This window comes from Calypte anna, chromosome 2, assembly GCF_003957555.1.
Source record: "Calypte anna isolate BGI_N300 chromosome 2, bCalAnn1_v1.p, whole genome shotgun sequence".
Taxonomy (NCBI): domain Eukaryota; kingdom Metazoa; phylum Chordata; class Aves; order Apodiformes; family Trochilidae; genus Calypte; species Calypte anna.
The window spans coordinates 2,973,329-2,995,200 of NC_044245.1; the positions used below are offsets into that span (position 1 = coordinate 2,973,329).

The window sequence follows — 21,872 nt, forward strand, 5'->3', positions numbered from 1 at the left end:
CACATCTCCAGGGCTTGGAAACCCCTCCAGGGATGAGTCCATCTCAGGCCCTGAGAACCCTTTTCTGGGAGAAATTGTTCCCCAGCTCCAACCTAAACCTCCCCTGGCACAACTTGAGGCCAAAAGTTCCTCTTGTCCCATCACTTCTTCCTTGGGAGCAGAGCCCAAACCCCCCCTGGCTCCAACCTCCTCTCAGGGGGTTGCAGAGAGCCAGAAGGTCTCCCCTGAGCCTCCTCTGCTCCAGGATCAACACCCCCAGCTCCCTCAGCTGCTCCTGATTTCTGCTCCAGACCCTTCCCCAGCTCCATTCCCTTCTCTGGACACTCTCCAGCCCCTCAATGTCCTTCTGCTCCTCAGGGACCCAGAACTGACCCCAGGATTTGAGGTGCAGCACAAAGGGACAGTCCCTGCCCTGCTCCTGCTGGCCACAGCAGTGCTGACACAAGCCAGGATGCTGGTGGCCTTCTTGGCCACCTGGGCACACCCTGACTGATGTTCAGCTGCTGTTGGCCAACACTCCCCATGGGTCCTTTCCCATGGGGCACTTCGCAGCTGCTCTGTCCCAGTCCTGGAGCATTGCCTGGGGTTGGTGTGACCCAAGTGCAAAGCTCCCAGCATTGCCACCTCAGCCACACACACAAAAAAAAAACCCAAACCACAAAAGACCCAGCACAGCGGGTGGACAAACTCGGTAATTTTTTTATTTCAGGCCTTCACTTCTTCCAGAACTTCTTGTAGGTGCCCATGTCGATGCTGTCGAAGGTCTCCTCCTCCTCAGCCTTTATCTTGCTGGGGAAGTGCCTCCTCAGCCGTGCTTTGCGCTCCTCCTCAGGCAGAGTGCTGCTGTCCAGGGGCAGCTGGAACACAGGAGCATCCGGGTTGGAAAGGAGCTCTGGGATCACCAAGTCCAACCCCTGATCCACTCCCCCCGTGGTTCCCAACCCACGGCACTCAGTGCCACATCCAGTCTCTTTTTAAATGTCTCCAGGGATGGAGAATCCACCCCCTCCCTGGGCAGCCCATTCCAATGTCTGATCACCCTCTCTGCAAAGAATTTCTTCCTCATCTCCAACCTAAACCTCCCCTGGCACAACTTGAGACCCTGCCCTCTTGTCTTGCTGAGAGTTGCCTGGGAAAAGAGCCCAACCCCCCCCTGGCTCCAACCTCCTTTCAGGGAGTTGTAGAGAGTGATGAGGTCTCCCCTGAGCCTCCTCTTCTCCAGCCTCAACACCCACAGCTCCCTCAGCCCTTCCTCACAGGAATTCTGCTGGATCCCTTCACAGCCTCCTTGCTCTTCTCTGGACCTGCTCCAGGACCTCAATCTCCTTCCTGAGCTGAGGGGCCCAGAACTGGACACAGGACTCAAGCTGTGGCCTCACCAGAGCTGAGCACAGGGGCAGAATCCCTTCCCTGGACCTGCTGGCCACGCTGTTCCTGAGCCAGCCCAGGATGCCCTTTTTGGCCACCTGGGCACACTGCTGGCTCACGTTCACCTTCCTCTCCACCCAAATTCCCAGCTCCATTCCTGCCTGGATGCTCTCCAGCACCAGAATCCCATCACCACTTCACTGCCCTTCTCTGGGTCTGCTCCAGCACCTCAAGATCCTTCACAGAACTGAGGAGCCCTGAAGGGACTCAGGGTGAGGAAAATCCTCGAGGAAGCCCCCCAATCCTCGAGGAAACCCTCCCGAAGCTGCTCCTCCTCACCATCAGGATCCTCTTGGGCTCTTTGTAGCGCAGGTGGACGGTGGAGCCGTCGGTTTTCACCAGGAGGACAGGGTAGAGGCGGCCGTAGAGCTGCCGGTGGAGGTGGGAGATGGCGGCGCGGTTGGAGTTGTGGCGGGAGGAGGTGGTGAAAGGCGGCAGCAGCCTGGGCATGAGGGAAGAGGGAAAGGGAAGGGATCTGCCATGCCAAAGAACCTCATGGTGGGTAAAATAAACCCTCAACCATTCTTTCAGGGGGTGAACACAGCCTCCCCCCCACACGCTCACCTCAGCGCCCGCCTTGCGGCCGCCATCTTAGGGCAGCTAAAGGATGGATCCTCCTCAAGAGGTAAATTCCTGGGGACAGCCCAAGGGAGAAGGGCTTCTTCTGAGATGGATTGATGGATGGATGGATGGATGGAGAAGGGGGTGACAGCCCCCACCACAGCATGGCTTTGCAGGGCACCTCCCCAGCATGGATCAGCTCCATGAGGCATCCTTCAGTACCATGATGCCTCCCCCCACCCTCTAATGGTTCAGCCCCACCATGGCATCCCCCACACACATACACCCCCCACACACAACCCCTTCCCCCCACTCATGACATGGTTCAGCCCCATAATGTCCCCCCCCAACCTATGGCTCCCCCCACCCATGACATGGTTCAGCCCCATAATGTCCCCCCCCCAACCTATGGCTCCCCCCACTCATGACATGGTTCAGCCCTATAATGTCCCCCCACACACACACCTATGGCTCCCCCCACCCATGACATGGTTCAGCCCCATAATGTCCCCCCCCCAACCTATGGCTCCCCCCACCCATGACATGGTTCAGCCCCATCATGTCCACTCCCCCACCCATGACATGGTACCGCCCTACCCTGGTGTCCCCCCCCACCTATGACATGGTTCAGCCCCATCACGTCCATTTCCCTCCCCCCGCAGTGCTATGGTTCAACCCTAAGGTGGCTCCCCCCTTGCCCATGCCATGGTTCAGCCCCACCATGGTGTGGGTGTGTCCCCCCCACTCATGACATGGTTCAGCCCTACCATGGTGTGGGTCCCCCCCACCCATGACATGGTTCAGGCCCATCATGTCCACCCCCCCACCCATGACATGGTACAGCCCTACCATGTTGTGTCCCCCCCCACACCCGTGCCATGGTACAGCCCTACATTGGCTCCCCCCACCCATGACATGGTACAGTCCCACCATGGTGTGTCCTCCCCCTCCCATGACATGGTTCATCCCCATCATGTCCACCCCCCCACAATCCCATGGTTCAACCCTAAGGTGGCTCCCCCCCTTGCTCATGCCATGGTTCAGCCCTACCATGGTGTGGGTACCCCCCACTCGTGACATGGTGCAGCCCTACCATGGTGTCCCCCCCCACCCAAGCCATGGTACAGCCCTACCATGTTGTTTCCCCCCCCCCCGTGCCATGGTTCATCCCTACATTGGCTCCCCCCACCCATGACATGGTACAGTCCCACCATGGTGTGTCCCCCCCCACCCATGACATGGTTCATCCCCATCATGTCCACCCCCCCACAATCCCATGGTTCAACCCTAAGGTGGCTCCCCCCCTTGCTCATGCCATGGTTCAGCCCTACCATGGTGTCCCCCCCCCCAAGCCATGGTACAGTCCTACCATGTTGTTCCCCCCCCCCCTGTGCCATGGTTCATCCCCTTGCTGTCTCCCCCCTCTCCCCCACCATGGTTCAGCCCCCTCCTCACTCCATGCCTCTCCCCCTCCCCTCCATCATGGTCTGACCCACCACATCCCCCCCCAGCCCCGCAATGGTTCACCCCCTCCCTTCACGGGGGTTTTGCTCCCTCCTCCATCATGGCGCTGAGTCCGCCCCCCCCCCTCAACCTCCACCACGACCCTCAGCACCCCCATATCCCTTCCCCCTCAGCACCCCCATATCCCCCAGCACCCCAATATCCCTCAGCACCCCCATATCCCTCCCCATCCCCCCTCACTGCTCAGCGCTGCCGCCCCCTCACTGACCGCTCCCCCCCCTCCTCCCTTCTGCTGTGGTTGAGTCCGCCGCCCTCCGCTCACGTGACCACGCCCTCTTCGCTCCGCCCCCTCCCCGTGACGTCACGGCGCGCGGCGGCGGCGGGAGCGCGGGGGCTGCTGGGAACGATCCCCCCTTCCCCACCTCCCCTCCCCTCATCCCCTCAGACCCCCCCTGTCCCAAACAACCCCCAAATCCCCCCAAAATAACCCCAAATCCCCCCCCCAAACCCCCGCCCCTATTCCCCCCTCCCCATGAGCGGGCGGCGGCTGCGCGGAGCCATCGCTTGGGCGGCGGGTGAGCGGGGGGGGATGGGGTCCCTCCTCACTGAGGGGGCAGGTACGGATGGGGGGGGCGAGACCCTCACAGGGACCCTCGGCTGACGGGCACCAGGTGGCCTCAAGGGGCTGAGTCCCTCACAGGAATCCTCGGATGGGAGGGGGAGGCCCAGGTGACCCCGGGGGTGCTGAGCCCCTCACAGGGATCCTTGGCTGGGGGGGCCCAGGTGGCCTCAGGGGTCTGAGCACCTCACAGGGATCCTTGGCTGGGGAGGGGCCCAGGTGACCCCAGGGGTCTGAGCCCCTCACAGGGATCCTTGGCTGGGGGGGGCCCAGGTGGCTTTAGGGGTCTGAGCCTCTCACAAGGACCCTCAGCAGGGGGGGGGCTGGGGTGCTGGGCCCCTCACAGGGATCCTTGGCTGGGGGGGCCCAGGTGGCCTCAGGGGTCTGAGCCTCTCACAGGGATGTTTGGCTGGGGAGGGGAGGGTAAGGGGGGCCCAGGTGACCCCAGGAGCTTGAGCCCCTCACAGGGATTTTTGGCTGGGGGTGGGAGGCCCAAGTGGCCTCAGGGGTCTGAACCCCTCACAGGGACCCTCAGCAGAGGGGGGACTTGGGTGCTGAGCCCCTCACAGGGATCCTTGGCTGGGGGGGCCCAGGTGGCCTCAGGGGTCTGAACCCCTCACAGGGATTTTTGGCTGGGGGGGGGGGGTGGTGGGTCTGAACCCCTCACAAAGACCTTCAGCCGGGGGTCCCAGGTGACCCCAGGGGTCTGAACCCCTCACAGGGGTTTTTGGCTGGTGGGGGGGTCCAGGTGACCCCAGGACCCTGAGCCCCTCAGAGGGATTTTTGGCTGGGGGGGCCCAGGTGGCCTCAGGGGTCTGAGCTCCTCAGGGATTTTTGGCTGGGGGAGGGCTGGGGTGCTGAGCCCCTCACAGGGGTTTTTGGCTGGGGGGGCTCAGCTGACCCCTGGGGTCTGAGCCCCTCACAAGGATCCTTGGCTGGGGGGGCCCAGGTGGCTTTAAGGGTCTGAGCACTTCACAGAGGTTCTTGGCTGGGGCTGGGGCAGGTGACCCCAGGGGTTTAAGCCCCTCATTGGGATTTTTGGCTGGGGGGGGGCTGTGGTGCTGAGCCCCTCACAGGGATCCTTGGATGGGGGGGGGGAAGGAGAGGCAGGTGGCCCCAGGGGTTTAAGCCTCTCACAGGGATTTTTGGCTGGGGGTGGGAGGCCCAGGTGGCCTCAGGGGTCTGAACCCCTTACAAGGACCCTAAGAAGGGGGGGGTCTGGGGTCTGGGCCCCTCACAGGGATTTTTGGCTGGTGGGTCTGAACCCCTCACAAAGACCTTCAGCTGGGGGTCCCAGGTGACCTCAGGGGTCTGAGCCCCTCACAGGGGTTTTTGGCTGGGGGGGGGCAGGTGGTCCCAGGGGTCTGAACCCCTCACAAGGACCTTCGGTGGGGGGTCCCAGGTGACCCCAGGAGCCTGAGCCCCTCAGAGGGATTTTTGGCTGGGGGGGCCCAGCTGGCTTCAGGTGTCTGAGTCCCTCACAAGGACCCTCAGTGAAGGGTGGGAGGTGGGCAGGGGGCAGCCAGCTCTGGGTGCTGAGCCCCTCACAGGGATTTTTGGCTGGGGGGGGGGATGGGGAGGAAGAAGGGGGGACCCAGGTGACCCCAGGGGTCTGAACCCCTCACAGGGATTTTTGGCTGTTGGGGGGGGTGGGTCTGAACCCCTCACAAAGACCTTCAGCTGGGGGTCCGAGGTGACCCCAGGGGTCTGAGCCCCTCACAGGGATTTTCGGCCGGAGGGGGGATGGGAAGGAAGAAGGGGGGACCCAGGTGACCCCAGGAGCCTGAGCCCCTCACACCGACCCCCAGTTAGGGTGGGAGGCATCCAGCTTGGGGTGCTGAGCCCCTCACAGGGATTTTAGTTGGGAGGGGGGGTCTCTGCCAGCCCCAGGGTGTGCAGCCCCTCATAGGGACCCCTCTTGAGGGGTGCTGAGCTGGTGGGTGGGGGGTCCTGGTCCCACCACTGGGTTTCCTGCCCCCCACAACCACTCTGAGGATGCTGAGTTCCCCATCACCCCTCCCAGCCCCTCCATATCCCCATCACTGCTTGGGGAGGGGGCTCTGAGGTGTCCCCCCCTCCTTGGTTATATCAGCATTTTAAGGGGGGGTTTGGGGGGGGGGTGTTCTGGTTGAATTTATTGGGTTTTTTTGGGTACCCTGTGAGATGATGAGGGTAAAAGCAGAGGTTTGGGGTAACCACCCTTCAGGTATCCATAAATAAATAAAGCTCTTGTGTGGTGAAATGCAAAGCACGTGGGGGGGGGGAGGCAAAACCACACCTGCCTGAGCTTCAGTTCTGGAGAAATTCCCCCCAGGTGGGTAAAAGGGGGCTCAGACCAATTGCCTAACTGGTTAAACTGGTCCAGTTTTGCAGTGGGACACAACTCTTGGAGTGACTCCTGACCTCCTGGACCTCGGTTTTCTGCAGTGACCTTGAGCAAGTGGTTCTGCCCTGCAAGGAGAGCAACACCAATCAGTGCAAGCAGCTAATTAGTGCTGTGTAGCTAATTTGTTTCCAGGAGAAAAGTGGCTGAGTGGTCCCGACAGCTCTGGGTACTGTGCTGGGGGTGCTCTGCTCCTGTTTTTGGTATTACAAATAATAATTAATTTCTTTTTTTTTAATTTAAGCAACCTTCTGGCTCTTGGGGCAGAATCTCTGCTGGTGCAAGACCTGGGGCTTTGAGATCCTGGGGGTTTTTCCTGATTAAAATGTGTTGCTGGAGCTGCCTGGGGATTTCAGGAAGTGACCTGAAACTCTGTAACAAACCTCCTAAAAATAGGGAATGGGATTAATCATCCTAATTCAGGAGTCTTGGGGTTCCAGGGAAACTGTCCTTTAAGCTGCTTTTCTGCTTTGCTGAGGCCTCCTCTCTAAAGCCTCTCTGCTAATCAGCATTAATTATGTTTTAACCCTTTCCATGTCTCTCCTTTGAGTTGGTTCCTCCCAGTTAAACCCCCAGGTGAGTTGAGCAGGGCAGAGCAGACCCAAAAATGTTCCTCACCCTTGGTGACCAAACCTTTTTTTGGTGACCACCTCCTCTTCCCACAGCCCTGCCTGGTTTGTCCCCAGCCTCAGGTGTGGCACCTCCCCAGACACAGGGGTCTTTATGATATAACTGTGCCGGGTGACTCCAGCCCCCTGGGATTTTGGTGCTCATGGAGCCAAAACCATTTTAGGTGTAACCCAGGAGACCCTCTCTGTCCAGAGTGCCTGCTCTGGAAATGCCAAAATCTGAGCAAATGACACCAAATTCCTGAAGAGTTCCATGTTTTTTAAAATTGCTGAACAGGGCTGATCCAGTTGGCTGCCAGTCACCTGTGGTGTCCCCCAGGGATCAGTGTTGGGCCCAGTTCTGTTCAATATCTTCATTGATGATTTAGATGAGGGGATTGAGTCCATCATCAGCAAATTTGCAGATGACACTAAGCTGGGGGGGAGTGTGGATCAGCTGGAAGGCAGGAGGGCTCTGCAGAGGGACCTGGACAGACTGGAGAGTTGGAATGATCCCAAGGGGATGAGGTTCAACATTCCAAGTGCCGGGTCCTGCACTTTGGCCACAACAACCCCATGGGGAGCTCCAGGCTGGGCACAGAGTGGCAGAAAGGGACCTGGGAGTCTGGTTTGCCAGGAAGCTGAACAGGAGCCAGCAGTGTGCCCAGGTGGCCAAGAAGGCCAATGGCATCCTGGGCTGGCTCAGGAACAGCGTGGCCAGCAGGTCCAGGGAAGGGATTCTGCCCCTGTGCTCAGCCCTGGTGAGGCCACAGCTTGAGTCCTGTGTCCAGTTCTGGGCCCCTCAGCTCAGGAAGGAGATTGAGGTGCTGGAGCAGGTCCAGAGAAGAGCAAGGAGGCTGTGAAGGGATCCAGCAGAATTGCTGTGAGGAAGGGCTGAGGGAGCTGGGGGTGTTGAGGCTGGAGAAGAGGAGGCTCAGGGGAGACCTCATCACTCTCTCCAACTCCCTGAAAGGAGGTTGGAGCCAGGGGGGGGTTGGGCTCTTTTCCCAGGCAACTCTCAGCAAGGCAAGAGGGCAGGGTCTCAAGTTGTGCCAGGGGAGGTTTAGGTTGGAGATTAGAAAGAATTTCTTTCTGGAGAGGGTGATCAGGCATTGGAATGGGCTGCCCAGGGAAGTAGTGGATTCTCCGTGTCTGGAGATATTTCCAAAGAGCCTGGATGTGGCACTGAGTGCCATGGGCTGGGAACTGCAGCAGTAGTGGATCAAGGGTTGGACTTGATGATCTCTGAGGTCCCTTCCAACCCAGCCAATTCTATGATTCTAAATGAGGCAATAAATTGGAATTTCTGCTTAACATACAGAAGTGATTGGAAGGCTACTGCTGCAGACAGCTTGGAAATGGGATGTGCAGGTGCCTTGTGGGCCGGGAACCAAAGAGGAGAATTTAACAGTTTCCACCAGTATCCCTGTATCCACCAGATCTCTTCCTTTGGGCTTTTTTTGGTACTTGTGGTTTTTGAGGAAAAAGGTTTTTACTTTGAGGTTTTTGGGTTGCTGGAGGGCATTTGACAGGGATGAGGAGGCAGAGGAGGGCAGTGGTGATTGGGGTGCAGCCCAGCCCATCATTTGGAGCCATTCCTTGAGGTCAGGTTAACCAAATCTCACCCACTCCCAGCACCCATCAGCTCTTCACCCCCTCAGGACATTTTTATCCTTCACCTCTCCTGCAGAGCTGCTCCCAAAATCCCACAGTCTGCTGGGCACCTTCAGATGCCCCATGGGAGATGTTTTTGCTCTGTTACAGATTCCCAGTTTTCCATCCCTTTCATCAGTCATTGGAAACTGAATTTTTTTTTCTTCTCCCCTTTTTTCTTCTCCCCTTTTTTTCTTCTCCCCTTTTTTCTTCTCCCCTTTTTTCTTCTCCCCTTTTTTCTTCTCTCCCTTTTTCTTCTCCCCTTTTTCTTCTCCCCTTTTTTCTTCTCCCCTTTTTTCTTCTCCCCTTTTTTCTTCTCCCCTTTTTTTCTTCCCTTTTTTTTCTTTTTTTTTCCCTCCCTCCTAACTTCCATCTGGTTTTCCTCTGCAGATCTCCAGAAGAAGAGAAGGGGGGATACTTCTGGAGGGAGGCAAGAGGAAACACCTTTGAGTCTCCTGGCCCATTTTTAGCCTGTTTTCCAAAGAAGTGGGACCTGTGATCACAACTCCTGTGTCTTTTCTCACTTGAGCTCTCAATATTTTTAGGAAAAAAAAAAAAAAAAAAAAAAAAGGGGGGGGGGGGGGGGGAGGAAGGAAAAGGAGATGACCCCTGCAGGGTCCCACCTGGTGGCTTTTGTGGCATCACCTAAAAATGAGGTTAAGTGGTGGCTGGAGGCAACAACCACACAGGTTACAGTCTGAAAGGAGAGGAGTGTTGTCTGTGGGAGGTGAAATCCAGGGTAAAACCCAAACTGAGGGGTGTTCTGGAAGAGTTTTTGTCCAGCACCCAACTGCTGGGTGTCTGATGGGGGTGTAGCAGCTTTAGAGCCTGAGTTTTCTGCCATCTGAGAGTCCACCCACCCTTGGGGGCTGTGGGCACCACTGGTCTGACCACCACCAGAGGAGGTGGTACATTTGAGAGGGTGTTCTGGACACCCCCTGAGCACCTTAGCAACCTGTAGGACTGTTGGGGACACACCAGACCTGCATGTACACCCTTAGCTGCATTTTGTCTCTTGTCTTTCCCAGGCAGGAGAGCAGAGGAGTGGAGGAAAAAAAAACCCCAAGAGGAGATTAAAGGGCAGGGAGCACTTTTCCATTGGCCATCTTCAAACTGCAGCTGGGTAATTAAAGCTTTAGGCAGCTCACAAATAGCCCAGCTTCCTGCTGCCTGGCTCAGGGGTGCTGCTAGGAGCTGCATTTCATTCCTTGCCTCTAAGGGAAGAAAAGCAAAAGGTAAGGAGAGGATGGAACCTTCTCCTCCCAGTGAGGGGTTTTGCCCCTTTCCCAGTTTGTTTGGGTGAAATGGTTGTAAATGATTTGGGCAGCTTTAACATTTTGTTGTTGTTGTTGAGGGGAAGGTGGGAGAGAAAAGCTCTTTAGTGGGGCTGGGATTTGGGCATCTGGAGCTGCTCTTGTTGGCAGAACCAGATGGTGGTGGAGGGAAAGAAGCCAAACCCCCAGCCAGGACCCAAATGTCACCTGCAGGGAGTTTGAGTGGTGTTTGAGGAAGCTGGAGCAGGATGGAGGGACTTGGTTGAGGAGGAGCCAGGTGCTGGGGTGGCTGCAGGGTGACAGAATTTTCTGCAGCTCTTCTGGAGGAAGGGTCAGGGCTCACCAGAGTTCTGCCACTTAATTTGTATCAATGAGAGGAGTTGGCAGAGAGGAAAATGGTTTGGAGAGCTCAGCAGGAGCCTCTCTGCTTCCTGGCTGCAAGTTCTGAGAAGATTTGCTGGTGAGGAGGTCCAGGAGGGTTGTGCTCTCCTCTCCAGGTGTGGAACATTTAGGGAAAAACTTGGGCTCCCTGGAAATTCTCAAAGGCTGAGGGAAAGGTAGGACAGGTCCTTACCTCAAAGGGTTTCAGCCTTGTGGGGTTTTGGATGATGAAGCCCAATTGTGGCTGTGCATGGACCATGGGATCAGTTGTCTCAGGACCCTGGAGAATCATGGAATGGTTTAGGTTGGAAAGGACCTTGGAGATCATCTCCAAGCTCCTGCCATGGGCAGGGACACCTCTCATCCAGCCCAGGTTGCTCCAAGCCTCATCCAACCTGGCCTTGAACACCTCCAGGGAGGGGGCAGCCACAGCTTCTCTGGGCAATCTGTTCCAGAGTCTCAGCACCCTCCTGCTGAAGAACTTCTTCCTCAGCTCCAGCCTGAACCTCTTCTCCTGCACTTTCAATCCATTTCCCCTGGTCCTAGGGCTGGACACTCTGAGGAAAAGTCCCTCTGCAGCCTTCCTGGAGGTTCCCTTCAGGGATTGGGGGGCAGCTCTAAGGTCCCCCTGGAGTCTTCTCCAGGCTGAACAATCCCAGCTCCTCAGCCTCTCCTGGGAGCAGAAGTTCTCCAGCCTCTGGATCATCTTTTTGGCCTCCCCTGGACTGGTTCCAACAGACTGAAGCTGTTCAGTCTCTGGAGCTGCAGCACCCAGGGGACATTAACAGCAAAAAACCCCAAAAAGAAGACACTTTTCTTTTGGAAGGTGATTGAAATGTGGGGTTTTTACTCTGCTGCTGGCACCTCCTTAGACTTTTTGTGTTAATACCCTCTCCTTTTTTGCAGACTTTAAACTCTGGTCAGACAAAGCACCCTGGGGGACAGGAAAGAAGGGAAAACTCAGAGAATTTATATAATTTGCAGCTGAATTTGCCTGTTTTGCAGCTGTGCTGCCTGACCCAGGGCTGCGTGATGGCAGAGCTGTGCAGGAAGGAGGGATTTAGGGATAAGGAGGTATCCAGCTCCTTGAAAGCTGGGGTTCAGGCAGCTGGGTTGGATTAGGCTGCTGGAGGATCCCCAACCCAGTTTGTAAGACGTGGCATTTGGCTTAAGGCTGTTTAAAGAAAGTGATTGGTAAGCTCAGGGTGACATTGCTGATGAGCTCATTTAAAATGGAAAGGTCTGCTGAGGCCACACCCAAGGCCCTGTGGTTCAAGAAATGAATTTCCAAGGGATTTTCTGCTTCCAGAGTGTGATGGGTTTTAAAGAGCAAAGGAGCAGCTTGTTTGGTTTGTCCTGCTCTTCTCACCACCTCTGCTTTAGAAGCTGCTGAGTTGCTGTTGATGGATGAGGGTCCCCAGTGGAACCCCCTGAGCTGTCCTACAGGATTTGCTTCTTTATTCACAGGTTAATAATTAATTTTTCTTCCACCCTAGAGAGGCAGGAGTGCAAAACCACCCAGTTGCTTGCTTTCTGGCTGAAGTAGCAACTGCAGGAAAACTCTGTGTGGCCCCAAGCTGCCTTCATTTTTTTCTTTTTTTCCTGTACCAGGAACCAAACACTTCTCCCTGGCCAGGAGAGCTGGAGTTGGTGCTCCAGGAAAGGTGGAAATAAACCCCAAATAAACCCCTTTGCATCCCAGATCCCACCCGTGTTGGGGACATTGTTGCAGTTTTGGGGTTTAGTGGTGGGGGGCAGTGGGTCTGAGCTTCAGGCAGCTTATGGAAAAGCTTTTGCCTAGGGATATTTATCCTGGGAATGCCAGGAAACATTCAGGTGTCCCTCACAGGCTGGTGGTTTGTACTTGTTGGGATGTGAGCAAGCAGCAGAAGAGGTGTGATGGTCTCAAAGACATCCCAACCCTTCACTTGAAGATGTGTAGCTGATTTCTGCCCTTTTATTTTTATTTTTTTTTTTTCTTACCAGCTTCTCCTGGAGGCCTCTGCCCATCTGAGGGAGGTGGCTGTGACCCCACAAGTGTTAACCTGGGATTTCCCTGCAGATCCTGTGGTGTTTCCAGGCAATTATCTCCTCCTGGAGAAAAACTTCCCTGGGATTTGGGTCTCAGAGGGACCCAACCCTGGTGGCAGAGCTCCTTTAGTGGCACCTGGAACCCAGTGTCCTCCTTTTTTGGGTTTAACCTCAGTCCTTCAGAACCACCCTGCAGTGACACAGGTGCTTCAAAGCCTGAGAGATTTGTTCCCTGCTAAGAACTGGGCACAGCAAGGGGAAGCTTTCCTGCTGCACTGCTGTTTTCTGCTCTCCAAAATGTTATCCAAGTCCTTTAGGGCTCCCAACCTGGTTATTTCACAGAACCTAATTCCCTAATTTAGGGAATTAATTAACCCATGCTCCCTAATTTAAGAGTTCTTTGAATTTCCCTGGAATTTCCCACCCTCTGTTCCTTCCTATCAGCTCCAGGTTTGCCTTTTCTCATCATTTCAGACTTCCCTGCAGAAACTGCAATCCAAGGGCAAAGCTTAGGTGCTCTTGTAGGTTCAGGCACACCTCCATATGGGGTTTTTTTTTCTCTTTTTTTCCAGCCATGCAGGGACCAAGACCCGTGGTTCTGAGCGGCCCCTCGGGTGCAGGGAAGAGCACTTTGTTAAAGAAATTACTTAAAGATTATGAGAATGTCTTTGGCTTCAGTGTCTCCCGTGAGTATCTTGAGTGTCTCTGGGGTGAGGACAAGGTAAGAGGAGGAGGAGTTCCCTGGGATGGTTCCCTCTGAGGTGAAAATAACCCTGGCAATGCTGGAATTCTCCAGCATCCACAGCAGCATCAGGGCAAGGAATTTTTTGGCAGCTTGCCTGCTGGAATGTTTATTTTGTTGATTTTTTCTTGAGTGACACCTTAAAGGTTTCCCTCAGAGTGTGGGCAGTGCCCATGGCTCATTTGCCTGATCTTTCCCTGGAGTTCTGCAAGGTGTTTTAAGTACATTACCAAAAATATTTGGTTTGTTTTTTTTTTTGCTGTCCTAACACTTTGGATCCTGCAAGTGAAATCCTTTGAGATCTGTGAGATCCAGATCTGTTCTGCTAGGAAAGGGCAAATACTGCCTGTTTAAAAATTGAATATTACTGGAGAGGAAAATAAATTATCTTTCCTTTTGTGTCTATGAACCCATGCTCCTCACATCAAATTAAATCTGTCCCTTTTCCCCAAAGTTGCCTCTTGGTAGATATTTTTCTTCCTAATTCTCCAGTGTCCTTTTAGACTTTGGCAGGTGCAGCTTTATGAAAACTTGAAGGTGATCAGAACCTTCTTGCCTTAAAATAACTCCCCCCAGTCCTAAATGAAATAACAATCAGTGTTGCTTGCTGTGCTGAGCAGCAGCTTCTTTCTGGTTGTCAGGGTTTAACACTGCCCTGGCAATTAACCCAAGTAACAGCTGCTCTCTATTAATCTCTCTCTCCTCCTTAATAAAGAAAGGAGAGAGAATAAGGGAGAGAGAATGATGGGTTGGAAACTAAACTACACAGCTTGAATGAAACAGGAATGATAAATAGGAAAAATGACTAAATCTATACAAATATACAGGAAAATTGATCCCAGGTTCCTCCCCCCTTTCCCCCAATAACTCTCAGGTCACCCCCGAGGCTGCAGGGCAGCCCTGGGAAAGTCCAGGCTGGAATCCTGGGGTCAGCAGCAGTTGGGAGCTGGAGGCAGGAACACACAGATTCAGGCTGGGATGGATCAGGAGCACAGGCAGAGGAAGGGATGGAATCCTCCCAGGATGCTGGGTGAAGGAAGGGAAGCAGGAAAGGCAGGCAGCTGGAAGCAGGAAATCAGGAAATCATGGCTTGGCCCTCGTGATGCCTCAAATTTATCCTGAGTATGAGGTGTATGGGATGGAATACTCTGTTTGGTCAATTCTGGCATCTCTCTTGTCTGTTCCTCCCCAAAGGAGGCTGCAGGTGGGACCTCTTTATTCCTTCTGGAGGGTAAAAGTTTTCCTCAGAGCTGAGCAGTGTCCTTGGCTCTGCACACCAGTCTCTAGCAGTAACTATAAACACCTAGGGTTATCAGTCCTAGAAGCACACACTGTCTGAGAAACTTGCTGTTAATTTCAGCAAGTACAACTACTTACAAGAGACTGAGCTAAAAGCAAAAGTACAAGACAGAAAATCACCTTTATCCTGGCCCAAACCATGACACTGGTTTGTAGAGCTTTGGCTTGAAGTAAATCAGTTTGAACAACTTCCAGCCAGTTTCAAAGTCTGGATAGTTTATTGACACCTCCCTGCATTCATCTTAATCCTGGCTGCTTTAGCACCCATGTAAGTGGCTGCTTGAGCTTTTTTAAATGAAGATAACTCGGGGCAGGTGCTAATTCCCTGAAGGGAGGCAGAGGGCCTGAGTAATGTGCTGGGGTTACACATCACAGAGCTGAACACAAAGTCCCACTCTGACTCCTCAGGCCACCAGCACTCTGAATCAGTTGTTTGTAGATTATCTGGAATTCCTGGATTAAAGCCAATCCTGCATGCTGCTGGGTTGCCACACTGATTCCAGAAAGCTTGGATCATTTTAAAGAGAGGATCCATCTTAGTTGATCTGTGTTTGGTTTTGTTTCTTTGATACTCTTGCTTCCTACAATATTTACAAGGCTGTTTTGGGGGGTTTTTATTGTTGTTTGGTTTTTTTGCTTACAGATACACGAGGCAGCCAAGGCCTGGAGAAGTAAATTGTAAGAGGTGAGTGTGTTGCAGGTGGGGCCTCTCTTGGACTCAGCAAACAATTCCTCGTGAAAAAAAATCAAGTTTTATAGGTGAAGTGCATGCACAAAACCTCCCTGGCAGAATAACTGAGTGATGTTTAGAGGAGCAGACATTCCCATAATGTTGTAAATATGCACACAGACACCCACTTGAGTTCTTTATCTCCATGGCAATGAGACCATAACCATTTACTCCTGCTCCATGAGCTGGAAGAGAAGATATCAGAGGGGGGATGGACTTGGGCAGAACAAACCCAAAATGTAATTAAATGATGAAATTAAATCATGAAATGGAAGCACATGCTGCCAGTTCTCTTTTCTGGACTCTCTGTGACTCACTGGTCAAGGTTTTATGCACCCTGCTCCATAGTGAGTGGATTGACTGGTTTTCCAAAGGGACAGATAGAGAGCCCTTAAACACACCCTGCTCTGGGAATTGCAGCCTTATGAGGTGTCTCTGGATGCAGAGCTTGTGTTCAGGCTGCTTTTCTCTTCTCTGCTTTGTTTGCATACTTTCAGAAAAAATCAAATGAGCTTTTCTGCTTTCATTTCCAATGGCAGTTTTCCCCCTGAAGTGAAAGGGAGGAATTTTAACAGAAGAGAAACATTCCTTTTTAGTTCCTTTTTGTTTTGATGTTCCCTTTTATCTCTCCACTCCATTCTAGGCTTTAATCATAAAATGCTTTCAAATTAAGGGCCTCTTTGGTCCTGCTGTAATGGGGAGGAAGTTTCTCCCTGCACCAGGAAGAGGAAAAGGGATAGAAAAGGGGGATGCAGGAGCATTTTTGGCCATATAGAAAGCTCCAAAACACTTTAAGCAGGTGCCTGGGCAATTGGCATTGGGGATGCTGTAATTAGGGAGCAGTTACCTGCATTCTGAAATTACTCTGGGATGATTATTTTATTATTTATTATTTAATTATGGTTATTTTGACCATGAACTTTCCCTTCAAAGCTATTAATTTCTGGCTCTTTTTTTTTTTTTTTTTTTTATTTTTTTTTTCCTTTTTTTTTTTCTTTTGGTTGGTTGGTTTGTTGGGTTTTTTTTGGTTTGGTTTGGTTGTTTCTTTCTTTCTTTTATTTTTTCCCTCTCCAGATTACCCACTTGTGACCAGAGAGGAAATGAAGAAAGAAATTGATGCGTTGAAATTCATTGAGCATGCAGAATTCTCTGGAATATGTATGGGACAAGGTATGCAGCTCAGGCACCCTCACTGCTCAGCCCAGGTTGGTGCTGGGAGCTGGACAAGGTGCAAAGGCAAAAAATACTTGAGCTTAACAACATTTTTCCCCCCAGACACACAGATTCTTGCCCCCAAGGCAGAACTTTTCATTGATAGCAGGGTCAATGTCAGCTTTATTGAGATGAAAAAATTAACTCCTGCAGAGAGTCAGCTCATTGTAATTGAGTCATCACTGAGTTCTGAGATCTCTGTAGCCTCTAGTGTTTGAGGCTGCTGAAGGTGTTCAAATCCTCTCAGCTGTTCTTGCACAGGGGTGATTTGTGCTCCTTAATATCTTAGAATCACAGAATCACAGAATTGGCTGGGTTGGAAGGGACCTCAGAGATCATCAAGTCCAACCCTTGATCCACTACTGCTGCAGTTCCCAGCCCATGGCACTCAGTGCCACATCCAGTCTCTTCTGAAATATCTCCAGACACGGAGAATCCACTACTTCCCTGGGCAGCCCATTCCAATGCCTGATCACCCTCTCCAGAAAGAAATTCTTTCTGATCTCCAACCTAAACCTCCCCTGGCACAACTTGAGACCCTGCCCTCTTGTCTTGCTGAGAGTTGCCTGGGAAAAGAGCCCAACCCCCCCTGGCTCCAACCTCCTTTCAGGGAGTTGTAGAGAGTGATGAGGTCTCCCCTGAGCCTCCTCTTCTCCAGCCTCAACACCCCCAGCTCCCTCAGCCCTTCCTCACAGGAATTCTGCTGGATCCCTTCACCAGCCTGGTTGCCCTCCTTTGGACCTGCTCCAGCACCTCAATCTCCTTCCTGAGCTGAGGGGCCCAGAACTGGACACAGGACTCAAGCTGTGGCCTCACCAGAGCTGAGTACAGGGGCAAGTGCTTGCAGGGAGCAGTATGGAGACTTCTGCTCATTATCCCTTTGTCAACCCAATGGTCTGGATACAATAGATTTTAGGAGCAGAAGTGGTGATCAGAGGGCTGGAGCTATGAGAATAGGCTGAGAGGGTTGGGGTTGTTCAGCCTGGGAGAGAGAAAATCTCCAGGGAGACCTTAGAGCATCTTCCAGGGGCTCCAGGAAAGCTGGGGATGGAGTTTTTACAAGGGATGGAGGGATGGGATGAAGGGAAATAGGTTAAAACTTGAAGAGGGGAGATTTAGGTTGGACATTAGGAAGAAATTCTTTCCTGTGAGGGTGCTGAGCCCCTGGCCCAGGTTTCCCAGAGGAGCTGTGGCTGCCCCATCCCTGGAAGTGTTTAAATCCAGGTTGGATGGGGCTTGGAGCAACCTGGGCTGGTGGGAGGTGTCCCTGACTATTCCAGGGGGTTTGGAATGAGATGATCTTTAAGGTCCCTTCCAACCCAAACACTTCCATGATCCTGTGGTGTCTGCAGTGGCTGTTATGAAACAAGGGTTCTGTGCTCTGGTAAAGTGGCTGCTTATGAGCAGATCAATTGCACAGCACCCCTGGCTGGGGTTAAAGAGTTGAGGTGGATTTTAAAATAGCATTGCCCTCAGCTCTGGGGCTGATAATCAATAGAACAAGCTGCAGTGTTAATTAAAAGGCTGTTATCTTACACAATTATTGTGAGGAAATGATGGCACTGTAGTAAAGGATCTGCTAAGCAGGAAAAGTAAATGTTCCTTGAGGTATTAGTTGGAATTAGTTAGAAATTTGCCTGGAATGCCTTTCAGGAAGATTTAGGTTGTTGAGAAGAGCTGAGTGTGCCTTTCTGAAGACGTTTTGGAGGTGGCCAAGTTTTCTTGTGAGGAGGGTTTCCTTTTGGGGAGGTTTTCCTTTTGGGGAGGTTTTCCTTTTGGGGAGGGTTTCTTTTTGGAAAGGGGTTCCTTTTGGGGAGGGTTTCCTTTTGGGGAGGGTTTCCTTTTGGGGAGGGTTTCCTTTTGGGGAGGGTTTCCTTTTGGAGAGGTTTTCCTTTTCCTTTTGAGGAGGTTTTCCTTTTCCTTTTGAGGAGGTTTTCCTTTTCCTTCTGAGGAGTTTTTCCTTTTCCTTCTGAGGAGTTTTTGCTTTTCCTTCTGAGGAGGTTTTCCTTTTCCTTTTGAGGAGGGTTTCCTGGTGAGGAGGGTTTCCTTCTGGGAGGTGCCAACATAAAGTCCCTAAACTGAACATGCTGTACAGCTCTGAAGGACCAGTTGGTGATTTTTGCACTTCAGTACAGTGGCTGTTCCAGTTGTGACATTGCAGAGGTGTCACTGCTGTCACCACAGCTCAGGGCAGCCCTCTCAGGGATCTGGTTTTGCTGGCAGGACAATCCTCTGCCCTGGCCTTGATACTTCCAGTGTCAAGAAGAGAAACCTGATGGCTCATTCTTCCAAATCCCCAGCACCAAGGAGAAGCTGAGTTCAAGCTCCTTAATCCCTGGCTTCATTCCTCCACGTGTCCTCCTTAATCCAGGCAGCCACAGGGTGGAGGTGTCTGCCTTCTGAGGCCTGATCCATAGGTGGAGTTGAGTTTAGTGCCTTTTTCTCAGGGTGGGGGCTGAGAAGACATTCCAGCTCAGACAATTTTCTTGAAAAATCTGCAGGAATTCAGTACTTTAACCAAATTATATACTTGAGTTTGCTTCTGAGGTGCTTTTTCTCCCTGGCCCTCACTTTCACCTGGATTCCCCTCTGCATCTTCACCCTGCCTGTGGTGGTGAGAGGCTGAAACTAACCCAGACCCTCTGAACAATAAATATCTCTTTGCAAGGAAAAGAAATACAGAAACTCCAAGCTCAGGTTTCCTCTACTAAGGATGTTTCTAATCAAAATGTCTGACAAAATGGAGACTCCTTCATGCCTCTCAGAATAAGTGAAGTTTTCTCCAATCCTTTTTGTCCCCTAATTCTCACCAGCTAATAAGAATGAGGAACTATAAATTAATTGCTTAATGTAAGAGCCCTTTCAGGGCACTGTCTGTGTCCTGCCCAGAGAAACCAGAATTTCTTTGAAGCCACCTAAAATTGGAGACTGAAATCAGAGTGCAGCCATGGAGTCTTTTTCCAAGGGTTGTGAAAGCTGCTGGCTTGTTAGAGGTGAGTTGTAGCTGGAGTTGGCTGATGCCTGGTGGTACCTGATGAAACCTGCAGCTTTCACATGGCAAACCAAAGCACTCTGAGGAGTTTTTGGGGTATTTCTGATGGATGAGGCTCAGATCTGTATATGTACAGGGCACAGTTGCTGGTCTTGGAGCTTGCTGATTCCTTTTGGGTTTGTAATCTGTGTTTTGAGACTCCCAGGTCAGGAAGAAGGTCACCAACCACCTCAAGATTCTCCTCTAAAATCTCCTCTGCCACTGTCTAACAGGAGGAAACAGCCTCAGGGTGTGCCAGGGGAGGTTTAGGGTTTGATAACAGCAAAAATGTATTGATGGAAAGGGTTGTGAAGCCTGGGAAAAGGCTGTCTGGGTGGTGGTGGTGGAAGTCACCATTGCTGAAGGGATTTCAAAGCCCTGGAGATGTGGGTGCTGAGGGACATGGTGGCCTTAGCAGTGCTGGGGGTAATGCTTGGACTTGGTAATTTTGGTCTTTTCCAACTAAAATCATGACCTGGTTCTGTGAGCCTCCTGATTTCACCCCCCTCAAAAACTGCAGTGCCACCTCTGAGCTCCTTGGCAGAGCTTTCCCTCTGCTCTCTTGTGCCATGGAGCCCTGGTTTGAAGGAGAAACCTGTGCTCAGCACTTTGCAGGTGCCAACAAAAAAATTCCCTGAGAGGATTGCTTCCCAGTAACCACTCCAGGGTACCTCCAGTACACCAGGAGAGAGTTGGAACTGGCTGCTCCTCCGGGATAATTGTGTTCAGGAGCAACCTCCAGGCAATTCCCCTGTGCTGGGGAAGAGTCTTCAACACCATAAAAGGAACAACCACACTAAAAATGCCTTTTTTAATTGTGCATCTTCTGGCCCAGGGCAGGAAGCCTCTCCATCAGGCAGCCTTCAGAGAGTGTGTGGATGCAGGAATTGGTGGATCTCTGGAGAAGGGAAATTTCTCAGTGGTTTTGGTGAAGGTTTGTCAGGGTTTAACACTGGCCAGGCAATTAAACCGAAATAGACTCTCTCTATTAATCTCTCTCTCCTTGATAAAGAAAGGAGAGAGAATAAGGGAGAGAGACTTATAGGTTGGAGACTAAACTACAGAACTTTAATGAAACAGTAATGATAGGGACAATTAGTAAGATTATAGAGATACACAGGAAAATGAGAACCACATTCCTCCCCCCAATAACTCTCACGCACCCCCGAGGCTGCAGGGCAGCCCTGGGAAAGTCCAGGTGGAATCCTGGGGTCAGCAGCAGTTGGGAGCTGGAGGCAGGAACACACAGATTCAGGCTGGGATGGATCAGGAGCACAGGCAGAGGAAGGGATGGAAGCCTTCCAGGATGTGGGTGAAGGAAGAGAGTGGGAGGCAGGCAGCTAGAGAGCAGGAAGAGAAGCAGGAAGAGGGGAAATCAGGAAAATCCCTCAAATTATTACTGAGTGTGAATGTATATGGGACGGATACTCTGGTCAATTCTGCATCTGTTCTTGTCTGTTCCTCCCCAAAGGAGGGCTCCTGGGGTGGTAAAATGTTTTCCTCAGAGCTGAGCAGTGCCTGGCTCTGGCAAACCAGTCCCTGCATTAACTATAAACATTCAAGTGTTATCAGTTCTAAAAGCAGACACTGTCTGAGGGGACTTGCTGTTTAATTTCAGCAACTACTTAAAGAGGCTCAGCTGAAAGCAGAAAGTACAAGGCAGAGAATCACCTTTATCCTGGCCCAAACCAGGACAAGGTTGCTCGGGTTTGGTGCTTTCCAGGCTGGACTTGAGCCACGCTGCACGTTTCCAACCTTCCATCATGGTTTTTGATGACCTCTTTTAGGAGACAGCCAAGTCCTGCTCTGCCCAGAGGACATTGGGGAAAGAGAAACTTCAGCAAAAGCAGAGGCAGGATCTCCCTTCTCTCCTGCACATTTTGGCACAGGGGGGACGCCCTGTGGGTGCAGACCCTGCTTGGAGGGGGAACACACTGCAGTGCCTGGATGCCCTGACCCCTTCCCTCTTTGCTTTGTCCTTCAGTAAGGTGCAGTGGCAGGCTGTCCCAGGGCCCAGAACCAGATCTGTGTCCTTGACATTGACATCAGGGTGTGAAGAACATCAAGAGACAGACCTGAACCCCATCTACATCTCTGTGCAGCCCCCCATCTTTGGACATCCTGGGTGAGCGACCGCCTTCCTTTGCCGTTAGGCACTTAGAGGTATTCAGGCACTTGCTGGGGTTCTTCCTCCCCTTCATTCACCTCCAGGTTTCTAAGGGTGGGGAGGATGTTTCTGAGCATCCCTCTGCCCAGTCTTAAACTCCCCATCCTCTTTTCCCAGGGATCAGTCTGCCCTGTTTTTCAGATTCCTTCCTGTCCAGTTTCCACAACTGGGCTCCCAGCCCCCTTGCTGCACTTGCTCAGCCTTTAAATGCTTATTTTATGCTTAACACTGGGGAGAGAAGGAGGTTTTTTTGTGTTAAGACTTGCCTCATATCTTAAAAGTTAAACTC

At 52.3% G+C, this 21,872-nt stretch overlaps 2 protein-coding genes across 4 annotated transcripts; one reads left to right on the forward strand and one right to left on the reverse strand.

Moving 5' to 3' along the window:
* Positions 1-676: 676 nt before the first annotated feature.
* On the reverse strand, positions 677-3,813 carry MRPL55 (mitochondrial ribosomal protein L55). Of its 3 annotated transcripts, none has more exons than XM_030445550.1 (4): positions 3,722-3,813; positions 1,993-2,092; positions 1,708-1,870; positions 677-857 (listed from the first exon to the last, which is right to left on the reverse strand). In XM_030445550.1, exons 2-4 carry the CDS (start codon positions 2,016-2,018, stop codon positions 714-716), a joined length of 333 nt encoding a protein of 110 aa, XP_030301410.1. In that variant the 5' UTR covers positions 2,019-2,092; positions 3,722-3,813; the 3' UTR covers positions 677-713. The 3 variants fall into 3 exon arrangements, with proteins under 3 accessions (XP_030301410.1, XP_030301412.1, XP_030301411.1); XM_030445552.1 differs by having other exon boundaries at positions 1,993-2,061; positions 3,722-3,811; XM_030445551.1 differs by having other exon boundaries at positions 1,993-2,072; positions 3,722-3,811.
* A 105-nt stretch (positions 3,814-3,918) lies between these two features.
* Positions 3,919-21,545, forward strand: LOC115597961 (guanylate kinase-like). The gene is given in 6 exon segments (XM_030446495.1): positions 3,919-4,028; positions 12,975-13,092; positions 15,087-15,125; positions 16,246-16,322; positions 16,325-16,343; positions 21,401-21,545. Coding segments are annotated over 6 exon segments (441 nt in total). The 5' UTR covers positions 3,919-3,985.
* Positions 21,546-21,872: the final 327 nt, after the last annotated feature.